Below are 15845 nucleotides of genomic sequence, written 5' to 3'. Positions count from 1 at the left end.
TGCGCCCCGGGGGGGAGCAGCTGTGACCTCTTTACATAAGCCCTAGCAGCGCCCGGCCGCGGGGGAGGGAAGGGGCCCGGCGGAGACGCTGGTCTTGTCTGCAGGATCGGGAATAGCGGGACGCTAGACCCAAGGGCCCAGATGACGGGGCCCAGACTCCCCCCAGTGCGGGGGTGGGCGGTTTGTATGTGTTTGTTTTGGATGAGGAGGCGGAGAGTCCAATTACCCAGTTTATCTACAATACACAGACCCAATTCGCGACAGGCTGGCTCCAGAGCCAGCTTTGCTTTGGGAGAGCTATTATCAAATGGTTTAACCTAATGGAAACAAGTGATGTGGGTGTGACCTACGCAGAGCTGACACAGGTGCATCCAAGTAACGTATCCACCACGCAGAACTTACACATCCCCCCCCCCGCCCCCTGCAAATAGAGATACCCACGGAGGAACTGACAAATGCACGGATATGTGGACACAACTAGAGACACCACCGTAGATACACTCATAGGCTGTCTCTCCCCACCCCCTTGGGAAGGGGAAACGCGGTTATCCAATCTTGGCCCTCAGCACCAACCCACAGGGCTTGCCAAATATTCCTTTGAAACCACTCTCTAATAGCTTTTCCAGGACAGTTGTCCCCAGGAACAAAGCTGCCCATGACAACAGTGGCCACCTGGTCTGATGGACTGCAGGGCCCATGGGGTGCTCATCCGACTTGAATGCAGCCAAGTGTTGAAACACCGAGGCTTGGGAGTCTGACAGACCTGTGTTTGAATTCTGGCTCTGAAATTATTTAATGACTCTGAGCCTCAGTGTCCTATTATTTTAATTCGCCTTTTTATTTTGAGATAAATTGTAGATTCACATGCAGTTGTAAGAAATAACACCCCTTTACTCAGTTTCCCTCCATGGTAACATCTTGCAAAACTTATTGTGCAACATCACAGCCAGGGTATGGAAATGGATCAGTGAAGACACAGGACATTTCCATCACCACAGGGATTCTGCATGTTGCCTTCTTATGGCCACACCTACCTCTCTCCCATCCCCTGGCCTCCACTAATCTGTTCCCCATAATTTTGTCATTTCAAAAATGTTATATAAATAGATATGTAACCTTTTTGGATTGGCTTTTCCTCCCCCAGCGGAATTCTGTGGAGATTCATTCAAGCTGTTGCCTGTTCCAATAGTTCATTCCTTTTTATTTCTGAGTAGCATCCCATGGTATGGATACATCCTTGTAGGGTTTTGTGACGATTAAATGAGATAATATTGGTAAAGTGTTCAGTTCATTCAGCTTCTGAGACAAAGCAAGGGCCTGGTACATCGCTATTAATATCATTATTACTACAATTACACTCAACAGAACCAATAAAAAGGAAACCTGAGGACAAGCCCAAACACCTCACCCCTTACTTAGAAATGACTTCCTGTGAGAAACGGGTCACACTTCCAATAGGCCAGTGGTTCTCAACCTTCTGGCCCTTTAAATACAGTTCCTCATGTTGTGACCCAACCATAAAATTATTTTCGTTGCTACTTCATCACTGTAATGTTGCTACTGTTATGAATCGTAATGTAAATATCTGATATGCAGGATGGTCTTAGGCGACCCCTGTGAAAGGGTCGTTCGACCGCCAAAGGGGTCGAGACCCACAGGTTGAGAACCGCTGCTCTATGATGACCATGGATTTAGGGACTCAGATCCTTGGGAAATACTAAGAACAGGACGCCTTCCAGGCTGTGGTATCACTGCTTGTTCTGGAAGTCCTGGCTTCTCTCCATCTTCCCCACACCTTCCCCCATGGCTCTTCCTCCCTCCAGGTGCCAGGTGATGTCCTTTAGTCTTTACATTGAGTGCACTTTGAGGAAGCCTGTAACCTAGCAACCATCACTTAAGATTCCCTGCATCACCTGGTCTCCAGGCCGCGGCTGCTTGCAGCAAACTGGGGCTTTAAGTATTGCCAAGCAGAGGCGGGGATCCAGTGACCCACCACCCCATTCTAGGGTGTAACCGCTTTTCCTGTGAGGAGTTTCTTCCTCATGTTAAACCCGCATCCTTCTGCTCTGAGACCTTGCGTTGCGTTGGGCCTGGGTTTCTCTCTTCTCTTAAAGAGTGCTTGACTTTTTGCCTTGGTTACACTGGGAGGGGAGGGAAGTGGGAAGGAGTGTTTGTGAGTCTCTAGAGATAAAGCCTTTGGTACCTTAGAGTCTTTATTGTTGTGATGCTAATGAATCAGTCAAACTTGCTGAGTGTGGCCTGGTAGGTTGCATGTTTGAGCCTGATCAGGGCCCAATCGGGAATTAACCAATGAATGCATAAATGAGTGGAACAACAAATTTATTTTTCTCTCTCCATTCCTCTCTCACTAAAAAATCAATTTAAAAAATCTTGTTGAGGGGTGCTCAGCCCCAGAAAAAGTCACATCTGGGTTGTTTTTGTTTGTTTTTTTTAAATATATTTTTATTGATTTCAGAGAGGAAGGGGGAAGGGGAGGGAATGAGAGAAACATCAATGCTGAGTGAGAATCATTGATCAGCTGCCTCCTGCACCCACTACTGGGGATGGAGCCCCCAACCTGAGCATGTGCCCTGACCTGAATTGAACTGTGATCTCTTGGTTCATAGGTCGATGCCCAACCATCCAGCCACACCAGCTGGCCACATCTGGGGTTTAATCAGGTCTAACATGCAATAAAATGCATACTTTGGCTCATTGAGTATTATATTCAGCAGGGACCTGACTTCCCTGACCTCTGGTAGGTTTGGGGGAAGCTGAGGGCGGAGGGGAGAGGGAGGGCAGTTTCTTCGCAGTAAACCAGGCAGATTCCCATGGCAAGCCATGGCTGGAGTCACTCACTGTGTGCAGGGCTTGAAGGGACTGGTGAAGTCCCCAGTGTAGGCACAGTGGGGATGGGGTGGGGAAAGAGGAGTTATTTGGCTCCTGCACAGCTCCTTCTGCCTCCTCAGAGATACTGACCTACCATCCTGTCAGTGGGCACCACCAGAGCACCCCTGTGGGGTACCACGCTGCCTGGCAGAACCCACCAGGAGCTCCCAACGCTGGGTCCCCTCCTCTCCGTCATTCCCTCTCTGCAGTGCCCCACAGATCCCGGGGGAGAGGGGAAGTTGTGTGGACTCCGGAATCAGGGAGACTGGGCTTGACTCCTGGCCCAGCCACCCCCTAGCTGTGTGACCGTGAATAAGTCACTATCCCCTGTGGACAAGAAGGAAACCTACTTTCTGGAGTTGCGGGAGGAACGAGACTCAGAGCACAGTTCCTGGGCAGACACCAGGTACTCTGTCCAGGTCTTCTTTCCTTGGAACTGCTGACGGTCTGTATTCAGGCCCGTGTGCCCGAACAGCAGGTGCCAATGTCACAAGGCAGGCACCTCACCAGGGCCCACCCCCTCCCCGTGGCAGGCATTTCTGGAGCCTCTGAGTTGGACAGAATATTTTTTCCTCCTAGAAAAAAATATTTTCCTCTGCAGCTTGACGACATTCTAATCTGGAGAGCGGCTGGTGCCCTTCCTTTAGATAATCGCCTCCTACTCCCCGCCAGAAGCTCGGCTGGGTTCCGGGGGTGGGAAGTGAGATGACTCACCCAGTGGGACTCAGGCTGCTCCGGATCAAAGGGAGGGGAAATTCCCCCCAACCTGGGAGAGTCCCTTCAAGCCTCCCCCGGCCCCATCCCAACCTCAGCCCAGAAGAAGGATTTAGGGATCCAGGAGACTTGATTGGAGATGGTGTGGCGCAGGTGCCAGCAGTCAGAACCATAATCTGCAATTGTTCACATGACACTGGGGTGAGCTATTCACGTGGGGTCCTTCGAAATGGCCTCAGACATTGGGGCTCCCCCTGAGGACCACACAGCCTGGAGGAGAGTTGAGTTGGCCACGTGTCTTCAACTACCCACATGCTCCCTCCTCCTCGGCCTAGCTTTTTGTCGGGAGAGACTTAATGGGGATCAGAAGAGGAATGCATCTGTCCACTTGCGAGCAACTTCCTGCCTACTTTGGTAGAATTGGGACACTGGAAAGTGGATCTCGGGGTATGGGATGGTGGGGTGGGGGGCAAGGCCATCTTGGTTTTCAGATTCAGGAGTTGCATGATTTAGGGAAGAAAGAGTTCAGGGGGTCGGTTAGTGTTTCTGAGGAGCGGGAAGGAGCTGCCACGGGATGTAAACAACCCCTCTGCTCTTGAGTGTAGGAGATGGTCATGCCAGCAGGATGGGGCGTGTCCTCCAAATGGCCTTGGCTAGGACTTCCCTGTGTTTATTGAGGAAATTGTAAAAGGAAATGGGACTTACAATAAAGCCTGAGGATCTGGGTTATAAACAGGGAAGAATTTCCTGCCCAGGAACGTCAGGAAATTCAAACACCAGCAGGAGGTGAGGTGAGAGGCCATGGGACCATCTCCCCTGGGAGATCCTGGGAATAGGGAAGGCACAGGACCGAGTCAGGAGACCCCTGTTCCAGCCCACGCTTCGTCCTACCTGGCCTCTGCACCTCTGGGCGAGTTGCATCCATTCTTATGTCTGCAACATTAGAAGACAAAGAAGACAGCTGGCTGAGGTCTCTCCCAGCTGGAGTATTCTTCCTCCCAGGGGCATACAGGGCAGGATGCCCTAAAGAAAGAATCCTTTAGCCATAGTAACAAAGCAGCAGATTCCAGAATGGGCGTCCTCACATTTTTCCGGGGGGTACAAACGCACAGAGGTCTGACCCCACCTGCTGGTGTAGGCACTGCCGGCTACCCAAGGTCCAGTGACCGGAAGGCACTTTCCTGGGGGCCTTCTCCTGCCCGAGTGGCTGCCACCACCTGCATTTCCCCCCAGTCAGCCAGGGCAGGGGCCCTGTGACAGCTGCAGGTGGTGCCCCTGGCTGGCACCGTGCAGACCTTGGGCGCCCACCTAATCACACTTTCTACTGGGTCCCGGCATCTCTGGGTGCATGTTGCCTTCCCACAGAACAGGAGGCAGAGGACCCCAGGGCTCAAGTTGTCCCAATTCTGGCCCTTCCTCCAAAAGCAAAAATGTGTCCATGTGTCCCAGGTCACCAGGCTGGGGCGATCCTCCACCCCTTCTAATGGAGGGGATAGCAAAGCCTCAGGGGCCGGGGGGGCGGGGGGCAGGCAGCTCTGCAGAGAAGCAGAGGCCACAGGCCAAGGAAGGCAGCAGCTGACCAGGCAAACATGGCTTTTTAAGTGCCCATTAGTAAGTTAATATCGCCGCTTCCCGAGTCAGCAGCATCCTCCATTCTTCTTAATTAAAAAGAGCTCACGTCCTGGCAGAGCTGAGAGAGGCCCTGAATGATTTACACACTGGCTGGCTGCTGCAGCTGGGAGATCCGCACCGAAGATTGATTGGCAGATGGGCCAGCCTGCCCGTCATGGATGGCGTGTGCCTGAGCTGGGGTGGGGGAGATAAAGGGGGGCTGGCTCTCCTGACGGCAGACTCAGAATGGGGGGAGCCCTGGAGGGAGGCACTGGGCCCACAGAGCTCTTCAGGCCCAGTGGTAAGGCCTCCCTCCCACCAAAGCCTGAACAAGAGGCTCCCTGCTTACCTCCTGCTGGGGTCCCTCATCCCAGCAACACTGGCTCATCTGGGGGCCGGAAGATCCGGCTGTGAGGCTGTCTCATCTCGCCCTGGAGAGAAAGGGGCCCCTCCCCACAAGCTCCCCTCATTTCCCGGGGGATGTTGCTCGCCTGATAAATAACACTCACTGGGCTTCTGTTTGATCCCTCGCTTACTGAAGGCGGGTTTCTCACGGCCGACTCTCCTTCTGGGCCCCCTGCTGGTGCACAGTCTTGTCTGAACCCGATGTCGGTGGGATCCAAGGCTCTGGCCCTTTTACAGGGAGGGGAAGGGGGCTGGGGGCCCACAAGTTTGACTGGTGTGAGATGACCCTCAGCCCAGGCCTGTACGGAACAGGAAGTGAGGGCAGACGCCCTCAGAGGTCCCAGCCCTCCTCCACCTCTCCCTTCCCCCCAGGCCAGGGCAGTGTCTCAGGAAGCAGCTTTGTTCTTCACCCCCAAAGCCCAGAGTCCTCCTCAGGTGCCAGAGAGGCAGGTCCCGCTGACCCTCCAGCCTGAAAGAGGTGCCTGTCCACCATGGGCAGGACCTCGACAGCCATATGGAGTGGCTTTCACTGGCACTGTCTCCCCTCGTCCCCTTCTCCTCTGGTGCTTCGCATTACTCACACGTGCATGAGCACACACAGACACACACGCACACAAGGGACCAGACAGAGGCATATTGAAGGGAGGGGTGGGGACTGCAGAGCAGCAGCACCCAGTGCCCTGCTTTCACCCTCCCCTCCCCCAGGAGGCCGTGATCTGCCTCAGCAGCAAGGTTGCTGTCTGGTGTGGTGACCTGTGTTCTCTGTGCTAGACACAGAGGAGAGGGAGGTATGATGGGCTGGCTGCAAGTGGGCTGCGTGTCTGTTAAGAATAGATGTGAGAGAGCCCAGGAAAGGGGAGAACAGGCCACGCCTTCGGTGAAACCGAGGGCCTGTGTCCTCAGGAGCAGGCTCCCAGCATGGCAGGTGCGCACCAGGAGGGGACCTGCACCTCAGGCAGGTGAACAACGAGAGGGGACCTATAACTCAGGCGGGTGCCCACTGAGAGGGGACCCGCATCTCAGGCGGGTGCGCACCGGGAGGGACCTGCACCTCAGGCGGGTGTGCACCGGAGGGGATCTATACCTCAGGCGGGTGTGCACCGGGAGGGACCTGCACCTCAGGCGGGTGTGCACCGGAGGGGATCTATACCTCAGGCGGGTGTGCACCGGGAGGGACCTGCACCTCAGGCGGGTGAACAGCGGGAGGGGATCTATACCTCAGGCGGGTGCGCACCAGGAGGGACCTGCACCTCAGGCGGGTGTGCACCGGAGGGGATCTATACCTCAGGCGGGTGTGCACCGGGAGGGACCTGCACCTCAGGCGGGTGAACAGCGGGAGGGGATCTATACCTCAGGCGGGTGCGCACCGGGAGGGACCTGCACCTCAGGCGGGTGCTCACCGGGAGGGACCTGCTACCTCAGGCGGGTGCGCACCAGGAGGGACCTGCCCCTCAGGCGGGTGTGCACCGGGAGGGACCTGCACCTCAGGCGGGTGAACAGCGGGAGGGGATCTATACCTCAGGCGGGGGGGCACCCCAGGAGGGACCTGCACCTCAGGCGGGTGTGCACCGGAGGGGACCTGCACCTCAGGCGGGTGAACAGCGGGAAGGGATCTATACCTCAGGCCGGTGTGCACCCAGAGGGGACCTGCACCTCAGGCGGGTGTGCACCGGGAGGGACCTGCCCCTCAGGCGGGTGTGCACCGGGGGGGCTCTATACCTCAGGCAGGTGTGCTCCGGGAGGGACCTGCCCCTCAGGCGGGTGTGCACCGGGGGGGCTCTATACCTCAGGCAGGTGTGCTCCGGGAGGGACCTGCCCCTCAGGCGGGTGTGCACCGGGGGGGCTCTATACCTCAGGCAGGTGTGCTCCGGGAGGGACCTGCCCCTCAGGCGGGTGTGCACCGGGGGGGCTCTATACCTCAGGCAGGTGTGCTCCGGGAGGGACCTGCCCCTCAGGCGGGTGTGCACCTGAGGAGATCTATACCTCAGGCGGGTGGGCACCGGGAGGGACCTGCACCTCAGGCGGGTGTGCACCAGGAGGGACCTGCACCTCAGGTGGGTGTGCACCGGGAGGGGACACTGAGAGGGGATCTATATCTCAGGTGGGTGGGCACCCGGAGGGGACCTGCACTGCCTTCCCAATTGAGAGAGCAGCAGAGTACGCTCCCCTAGCCTGTCGCCAGGAGAATGTGGCTGCCTGCTTAGTGCCCAGCAGCCATCAGTCCTTCCCCGACATCACCAGGCAGGAAGTAGAATGACACCTCTAGTCATGCCCTGACCTACTGGCTGGCACCCCTGCAGGGACCTCCACCAGGGATCCTTTGTGTCCTTTTGTCCTCAGCAGCTGGCCCCTCCACCAGGGATCCCGTGTGTCCTTTTGTCCTCAGCAGTCCTGGCCCCAAAAGTGCCGTTTGCTTCCTTGGATGACACCCCTCCCCTGAGGTCTCAGGATTTATGTTCTGAGAGGTTCCTTGGTACAGACACCCCCAAATCACAGGTGAAAACCTCTGGTAATAGCCTGGGTCAGGGGTTTGCAAAGGGTGACGTGGGGCCAAGGCCAGCCTGTGATGCTTTTGGACAGCCTGTGATCTAAGAACAGTTTTTACATTTTTAAATGGTTGGGGGCGGGGGGAATCCAAAGGAAAATATTTTATGACGTGTGAAAATGATTTAAATTTCACATTTCAGTGTCTATAAATATTGAAACACGGCCATGCTCATGAATTCACGTCTGTGGCTGCTTTCCCGTTACAGTGGCGGAGTAGAGTAGTTGCAACAGAGTGTATGGCCCTCAAAGTGTAAAATATTCATTATCTGGCCCTTTGCAGAAAATGTTCACCCTCCCCATCTTAGGCTTTTTTTTTAAGGGAAAGGACCACCTTTTTTTTTTTTAATTCTTTTTATTGATTTTTCTACAGAGAGGAAGGGAGAGGGATAGAGAGTTATAAACATCAATGAGAGAGAAACATCAGCTGCCTCCTGCACACCCCCTAATGGGGATGTGCCCGCAACCAAGGTACATGCCCTTGACCGGAATTGAACCTGACCCTTCAGTCATCAGGCGGACACTCTTTTTCTCAACAACCTGCTTCTCACTTACAGCAACAGCTTGGGACAATGGAAGGAGAGTAACACTTGTTGGGCACCTATTGTTTTCTCTTTATCACATAATCTTTACAGCAATCTTGACAGGAACAAGCATTCACAGCTGTTTACCCTATGAAGACAGAGACTCAGAGAAATTAGAAAACTCACCAAACTCTCACAGCTCCTCAAGAGGATCCTGAACTCAAACCCAGGTCTGATGCCAAAGCCCACATCCTCTCCAGGCCACCATGCTTCTAAGATGAGCTCCGGCAGCCCAGCCACGACCCGCCCAAATGGCCATGGGTTTGGGCGTCCCCGTGACCGACAGGGGAACTGGGCTCCCTCAGCCTCAGAGCCTAGTCTTTGGGTGTGAGGGGAGTGTGGGCCACAGGCAGGAGTCACCAACATGACAACAGTGACAGCTCTGACAACATCACATCAACACCACTCCCCCCACTCCTGCCTGCTTCCTCCTGGCTTGCTATCTCTTTTCATCACTTATTAGCTTTCCTTCAGGAAGATTCAATTTGCATTTAAATAGGATATCTCTGCAACGTCTCTGATATAACGTTAAGGCACTAATTACAAATTCATTCCTCTTTAAATATTAAGGCTCTGCAGTTCATCTCAGGGGTGATGGGAAGCAGCAGGAATGCTTGGTATTTATGAGAAATGAATATCGAGCTGTTTACTGCAAGGCTTTTATAACTCCCTACCAGCAGAGGGCAGAGAGGAGTGTTTGCAAGACCCAGGGGCAGGGTGGTGGGAGGGGTGCTGGGTGGGGGGAGGAGGTCTTGGGAGCCTAAAATCAACCAAAAATAAACGTGCAACAATAATAATCTTTGAAAGAAGTTGGAAGACAGCCAGCAGGATAGAAGCACAGGTCCGTTTTCAGGTGGCTAGTTCCCCAAGTTGCTTAGAAGCGTCTCAGGGCAGGGCCCCTGCTTCTCTTGTTCATCACTCTCATCACCAAGCCTAATGCCCGGCATTCAGTGGGGGCTCCAGAAATATTTGCCGAATGATGGATGAGTCAGCCAATTAATCAATTATGGGAGAGATCATTCATTCAAAAACTACTATGAGTCAGGTGTTGTACTAGATTTTCTTGTCTCCTTGTCAAATGATTTATTTCTCCACATTTCCCCCAGAGCCGTGCAAATGACAGACTAATTCTTCTTTATCTCAAAGAATAGCACTTTGCATTTTACATACTGATTTATAATTTTAAAAAAAAAGATTTTTAGGGAGAGAGGAAGGGAGAGGGAGAGAAACATCCATCGGCTGCCTCCTGCACGCCCCCTACTGGGGATCAAGCCCACAACCTGCAACCGGGGAAGTGCCCTGACTGGAATCAAATGCCCAACCAACTGAGCCACACAGGCCAGGGCTGATTTATAATTTCACCTCCCTGTGCCATGGTAAATAATGATAGTAAAAGTGTGAGGTAAACCAGATTCTATTATCCCCACTTTACAGGTGAGAAAACAAACCAGCGCAGGTGAAGAGATTAGCCCAAAATCACCCGGTTCAATGGGCGGCTAAGGCAGGACCTGGACCCTGGTCTCAGGGTTCCCAGCCCGAGTCTCATTCAAGTGTCACCCGCCCCCACACCCCCAGTGTTGGGCTGGTTACTCTAGTATTCACCGTGTCACACCCCAAACTGGGAGCCCAGAAGAGCAGAAGACCAAAGTTCAGCCCAGCCCCTCGGCTGGTGCCCAGGAGGCCCCCACACCTCGGCTTGTGCTCTCTGGGGCAAGCACTCCTCCCAGCCGGCTGAGATCCATTCATTCTTCAGTGTCAGCCTCAGGGTCCTCCAGGAGCCACCCACTCTCCCTGCAGTGACAGTGATCTCTCCCTGTTTCTAAAAAACTTAATCTGTATCCGTGTTAGCACTTAGCACTGCCTTGCAGGATAATAATGACCACGGATATTTAGAGCACTAGGCCAAATTCTTTTTTTTCTTCATATATTTTATTGATTTTTCACAGAGAGGAAGGGAGATGGATAGAGAGTTAGAAACATCGATGAGCGAGAAACATCGATCAGCTGCCTCCTGCACACCCCCCACTGGGGATGTGCCCACAACCAAGGTACATGCCCTTGACCGGAATCGAACCTGGGACCTTTCAGTCCACAGGCCGACGCTCTATCCACTGAGCCAAACCAGTTAGGGCTAGGCCAAATTCTTTACATGTTTTACATAATTTCAAATTCATATGAACTTAATAATAATAGTTAAGAAGTATATGTTGATTATTAAACTGGTCTGAGTGTGTGTGTGTGTGTGTGTGTGTATAATTTCACCTATAATGTAGGCACTATTATTATCCCCATTTTGCAGTTGAGGAAACTGAGGCTTAGAGAGGTTAAGTGATCTGCCCCGGGTCGCATAGCCAGAATATGCAGTGAAGTCCAGCTTGCCTGACCCTAGGGTCTGCATACCCATCTGTGCAGATGTTCTATCTTTCTTACCCACTTTGAAGGCAGGAACTCTGTTGTGTGTCATTCTTTCAACCCCTCAGAACCAAGCACAGCTACTTGTACATAGTTGATATTCAACAAGTTGAGACCAGAAACCAAAAGTTCTGTGTGTTGGTCAGTCTGTGCCTCAGCCAGTGATCTTTGAAGTTAATGATCTGGGTTCAAACCAGCTGGAAAGGAACCTTTGCCTGCAAAACCAAAGAGGCCCAGCTGAGGAAGAAGGGCACTTGGAGACCCGCATGCCTTCGGTCCCAGGCCAGCCTGTCTGGGCTGAGCAGTCCTGCTCTCATAACCCAGCAGGCACTAGGAATGCCAAGGTGACACTCTGCACCGAGGACTGAAAAAACTTACCCGACCAGGCAAAAGGGACATCAGGTGCCAAAAAACAAGAAGGGGTGCTGAAGAGGGTCAGGCAGGGGTTGGCTGGAGGCTCCTCCTAGGAGCAGGCTTCGATGGTGTTGGCATGGTCCCCAGGGCCCCAGGGCTTCCTCCTGGATTGACGAGCTCACTGCTGCTGCCTCTGGCAGATGGGCCAGGACAGAGCCAGGCCCTGTGCAGAGGGCCCCGCCCAGAGCGCCTGGAAGCAGTAGGGCCCCTGAGCTCCAGGAGGCCTGACTCCCGCCAGGAGGCCCTCAGCCAGCTCGCCAGAGCCCCGGCATCTTTGATGCTTCAGCTGAGAGGGCCTGCTCAGTAAGGAGGGTGGGTGAGGAGGCGGGCTGCTCACACACAGACAATAACTACCAACAAAAAGGAGATTTAGGGAGCAGACTCTGCCAGATGGGCAGAATGAAGGGGGAGAAAAAGGGTTGTCCTTTGAGATGCTGCCAGTGCATTCATGCAAAGGGCAGAGGTTCAGTTCAGCCCTAATCCAATCACTGCAGGTTTCCCCCTTGGGGATGGTGAGTGGGGCTGTGGGTAAAAAGCAGGGATTGGGCTGAACTTTTTGTATTAGGGTCCCCAATTGCCACCCCATACCTTTGCCTTTTTGCTAGGACACAGTTAGGGCATCACTGTTCAGAGAGGGCAAGCAGGTCCCTCGAAGGCGCTCAGTACTGCTGGCAAAGCTAGACACATTCTAGCACGGTCAAGCTGAACTTTCCAGGGCAGTTTGGATCCCTGTGCTTGAGGAGATGGCTCGAAGGAGTTTCTTAGATGAAAAGCCCAGTGTTTCAAGGGGTCACAAAACAAGGCTGCTTTTTAACCAGTTAACTGCCGCGTCCAAAACGGAAACCACCCCCACATCTATAGATGCTTATGTTGTACAAAGGGTTAAGCCCAACCTCTTCTGTCCGTGAGGCAGAGCAGCCTGTCCAGAGCTTGGGGGGAGGGGAGGGAGCAGGTGGGGCTCACAGAGATGAGATGCCTGTGGCTCCTCCTTTCTGACTCTGAGTTCTGTTTGGCAGGGGCAGATTGTCTCTCAAGTAAAAGAGAAGCTAACTGGGGGGAACTTTTTTATTCTCTGAGAAGGTACTCTCGGGGTAAAAATGTAAACCGAGCACCAGAAATCCCATCCAACTGTTCAGCTGTGAAACCCAGGGCAAGTTTCTTCCTCTGTAAAAGGGGACGATTCAGGTGGTGGAGAGGATTAAATGAGATAATATGTGTAAAGTACTTAGAACAGCACCCAGCTCTTAGTGTGTGCCGTTATTATTGCTATGATTATTCATCTGTCTGGTCCTTCTTTTCCTCAGCTATAAAATTGGGCCAATTTATCTCATAAGGATTCAGTGTGAGGATTAATTATGAGGCTACATTTGATGGGGTAATGGTTATAAGGGGGTATACATTTGTCAAAACCCATCAAACTGTGGGTTTCATTGTCTATAAGTTATACCCTGATTTTTGGATGTGTTTATATAATTAGTCATATCACTCATGGGTGTATGGGACATAGAAACTCTTCATGCCCTTCTTATCCCCTGGCCCTCTCCCTGGGAAGAGAGGAAAGAGAGAGTGAGCGCTAGAGGTGAAAGAGGCGGATGGCATGGAGAGGAGGTGTCTGCACCTAGACCATATGGGTTTTGTAGGTGACGGGCCACCTATGGAGACTCAGATATTCTGATGTCTCCTGAGGCTTGAACATCAACCTCTCAGCTGCAGAGGCAACGCCTGGGTAACTGAGCTGCCTTATTGACCCAGCTCCCATTTTCATAACCTGGTAGAAGGGAACCGCACTCCAGTTCGCTCTGCATGTGTTCTGAGAGCCATTCCGTTAGTACCGCCTCTCTGCCATAACTGTTTGTCTCCCAGACACCCCCTCCCCAGCTCCGAGCTGCATTGGGGCCACTGAACTGGGTAGCGTGGTGACCATTGGCTGCAGGCCGTCACAACCAACGAAGTGGCCCGGGGAGACGGCCGTCCATCAGAACAGCCCAAGAATGAACGGTTATGCCGCATTAGAAACGCCTGAGAGATGCTCCCCAATTAAAGAGGAATTGCATGTGTGTGTGCGTGTGTGAAGGGACTGGAGGGGGTAGAAAGTAGAATATAATTAAGAATCAAGTAAATCTGATGCCTGGAGACTGATTAGAGACCGCAAGCAAACAGCTTGCCTACATGATTGCTGGCGATTAGAGCCATGCTGCCCAAAGGCTCCAAACTGGAGGGAAGCCTGCTTGTCCCTGTCTGTCCTACGGGGTGATGACTGCAAAGACATGAATTCCATAATCCAGAATCTGAGAACAATTTTTTAAAAATATATTTTATTGACTTTTTTACAGAGAGTAAGGGAGAGGGATAGAGAGCTAGAAACATCGATGAGAAACACTGATCAGTTGCCTCCTGCACACCCTCCACTGGGGATGTGCCCCCAACCAAGATACATGCCCTTGACCGGAACCGAACCTGGGACCCCTCAGTCTGCAGGCCGATGCTCTATCCACTGAGCCAAACTGGTCAGGGCCTGAGAATGATTTTGAACTCAACCTGTGACCATTCATTCTAAGAAAATGTTTTGGGGGCTGACTTCCTTTTTTGGTTTTGCTCGGGTTACAGGCTGAGACCAATGGAAAGGCAGAGGTAGGGTGAAGATGCTCCAAGTGTAAGAATCTTTCAAGATGACTTCCCTCGTCTCTTTAAAGATGTTCCCATTTGGGACAGGGAAGGAAAGAGGGTAAGTTGCGATTGCAACAACTAGAACAGCCGTTAAGATGAAGCCCTGAGTTACAGTTCTGAATGTGAAGTCCTGGTGAGGAGGAGGTCACATTTCAGCTCAGAACCTTCCCGCTGGTGAGAAGGAGCACCAGCCGGTGTGGCCGTGTCTGCAATTAGGCGAAAATCAGCAAGCGCATTCCAGTTGAAATGAGAAGGCTGGAGTCCAGGTTAAAAGGCAAACAAAGGGAGGCAGCTGTGGGAACCCTCATCAGGGAACGCCGGGTGATCAAGGCCAATTTGCCATGTGCATGTGTACAGGCGAGGATGTAACCTGTCTATGTTAACGTGGCAGGAGGTCACGAATTGGCACGAGGCCTCTTCTATTTATGTGTATCACTAATTGGCATGAGGCCTCTTCTGTCTGCGTATATCACTAATTGGCATGAGGCCTCTTCTGTCTGCGTGTATCACTGATTGGCACTGGCCGTGTCTGCAATTAGGCGAAAATCAGCAAGCGCATTCCAGTTGAAATGAGAAGGCTGGAGTCCAGGTTAAAAGGCAAACAAAGGGAGGCAGCTGTGGGAACCCTCATCAGGGAACGCCGGGTGATCAAGGCCAATTTGCCATGTGCATGTGTACAGGCGAGGATGTAACCTGTCTATGTTAACGTAGCAGGAGGTCACGAATGGGCACGAGGCCTCCTCTGTTTGCGTGTATCACTAATTGGCATGAGGCCTCTTCTGTCTGCATGTATCACTGATTGGCACATGGCCTCCTCTGTGTGTATCACAGATTGGCACGTGGCCTCTTCTGTCTGCGTGTATCACTGATTGGCACGTGGCCTCTTCTGTCTGCGATTGGCACGAGGCCTCCTCTGCCTGCGTGTATCACTGATTGGCACGAGGCCTCCTCTGCCTGCGTGTATCACTGATTGGCACGAGGCCTCCTCTGCCTGCGTGTATCACTGATTGGCACGTGGCCTCTTCTGTTTGAGCGTATATATAAGTTGCTACTGACCAGCCAGGTGGGCTGGGTTGCTTTGCACGGCCGCTTTGTGCACCTGGTTTGTGGGGCTACTTTGAAGCACCACCTTGTCTGATGGCTCCTGTAGTAGCAATGGCTCCTTGGTCTCCAATAAAGTCTCTCCTGTATATGCCTGCGACTTCTCACGTCTCCTCTAATGCCTGGCACCCGAGGCCCCGTGCTCCCACGGCAGCCCCGGGTCAGCTGAGTTTGGGATATAGACAAGTCTGGGTTTACCTGCAGTTATCAGGATTGATCAGCCCAGGGTCTATTTCTAAGGCTCTTATCTACTCGGCAATCCCCCTCCTTGTCTCCCACCCCTCAAAAAAAAAGCCCAAGTTGAAATATAAAAGGCGCTGGCTCTGAAATCCTGCCTGATTTAAGCTCTGCTCACAAAGGAGGCCAGGAGCACAGGGAGGGGTGGAAATCAAGTAAGTAAATGTCAGCCCTGCCGTTGGGTAGAAGCCATTAGCCAGGCAGAGCATCCAATTAGTAAGCCACTGAATTAGAGCAGAGAAAGAGGGGGCCTGACATCAGAGGGCC

General features: G+C 52.9%; 1 protein-coding gene across 1 annotated transcript in view; it reads right to left on the bottom strand.

The window, feature by feature from the left end:
• The window catches only part of KLHDC8A (kelch domain containing 8A), a 22624-nt gene extending 7128 nt beyond the window's left edge, over window positions 1-15496 (bottom strand). The window contains exons 1-3 of the mRNA XM_005885288.2: window positions 15491-15496; window positions 11148-11151; window positions 4504-4509 (exon numbers count right to left, since the gene is read on the bottom strand). Of these exons, the coding sequence (XP_005885350.2) occupies window positions 4504-4509; window positions 11148-11151 (10 nt within the window). The 5' untranslated portion in view covers window positions 15491-15496. The remainder of the gene's footprint in view (window positions 1-4503; window positions 4510-11147; window positions 11152-15490) is intronic.
• Between the last annotated feature and the right edge of the window lie 349 nt (window positions 15497-15845).

This window comes from Myotis brandtii, unplaced genomic scaffold (assembly GCF_000412655.1).
Source record: "Myotis brandtii unplaced genomic scaffold, ASM41265v1 scaffold898, whole genome shotgun sequence".
NCBI classification, from domain to species: domain Eukaryota; kingdom Metazoa; phylum Chordata; class Mammalia; order Chiroptera; family Vespertilionidae; genus Myotis; species Myotis brandtii.
Note: the sequence above shows the minus strand (reverse complement) of the source record. Positions and strands in the feature narration are given on the sequence as shown.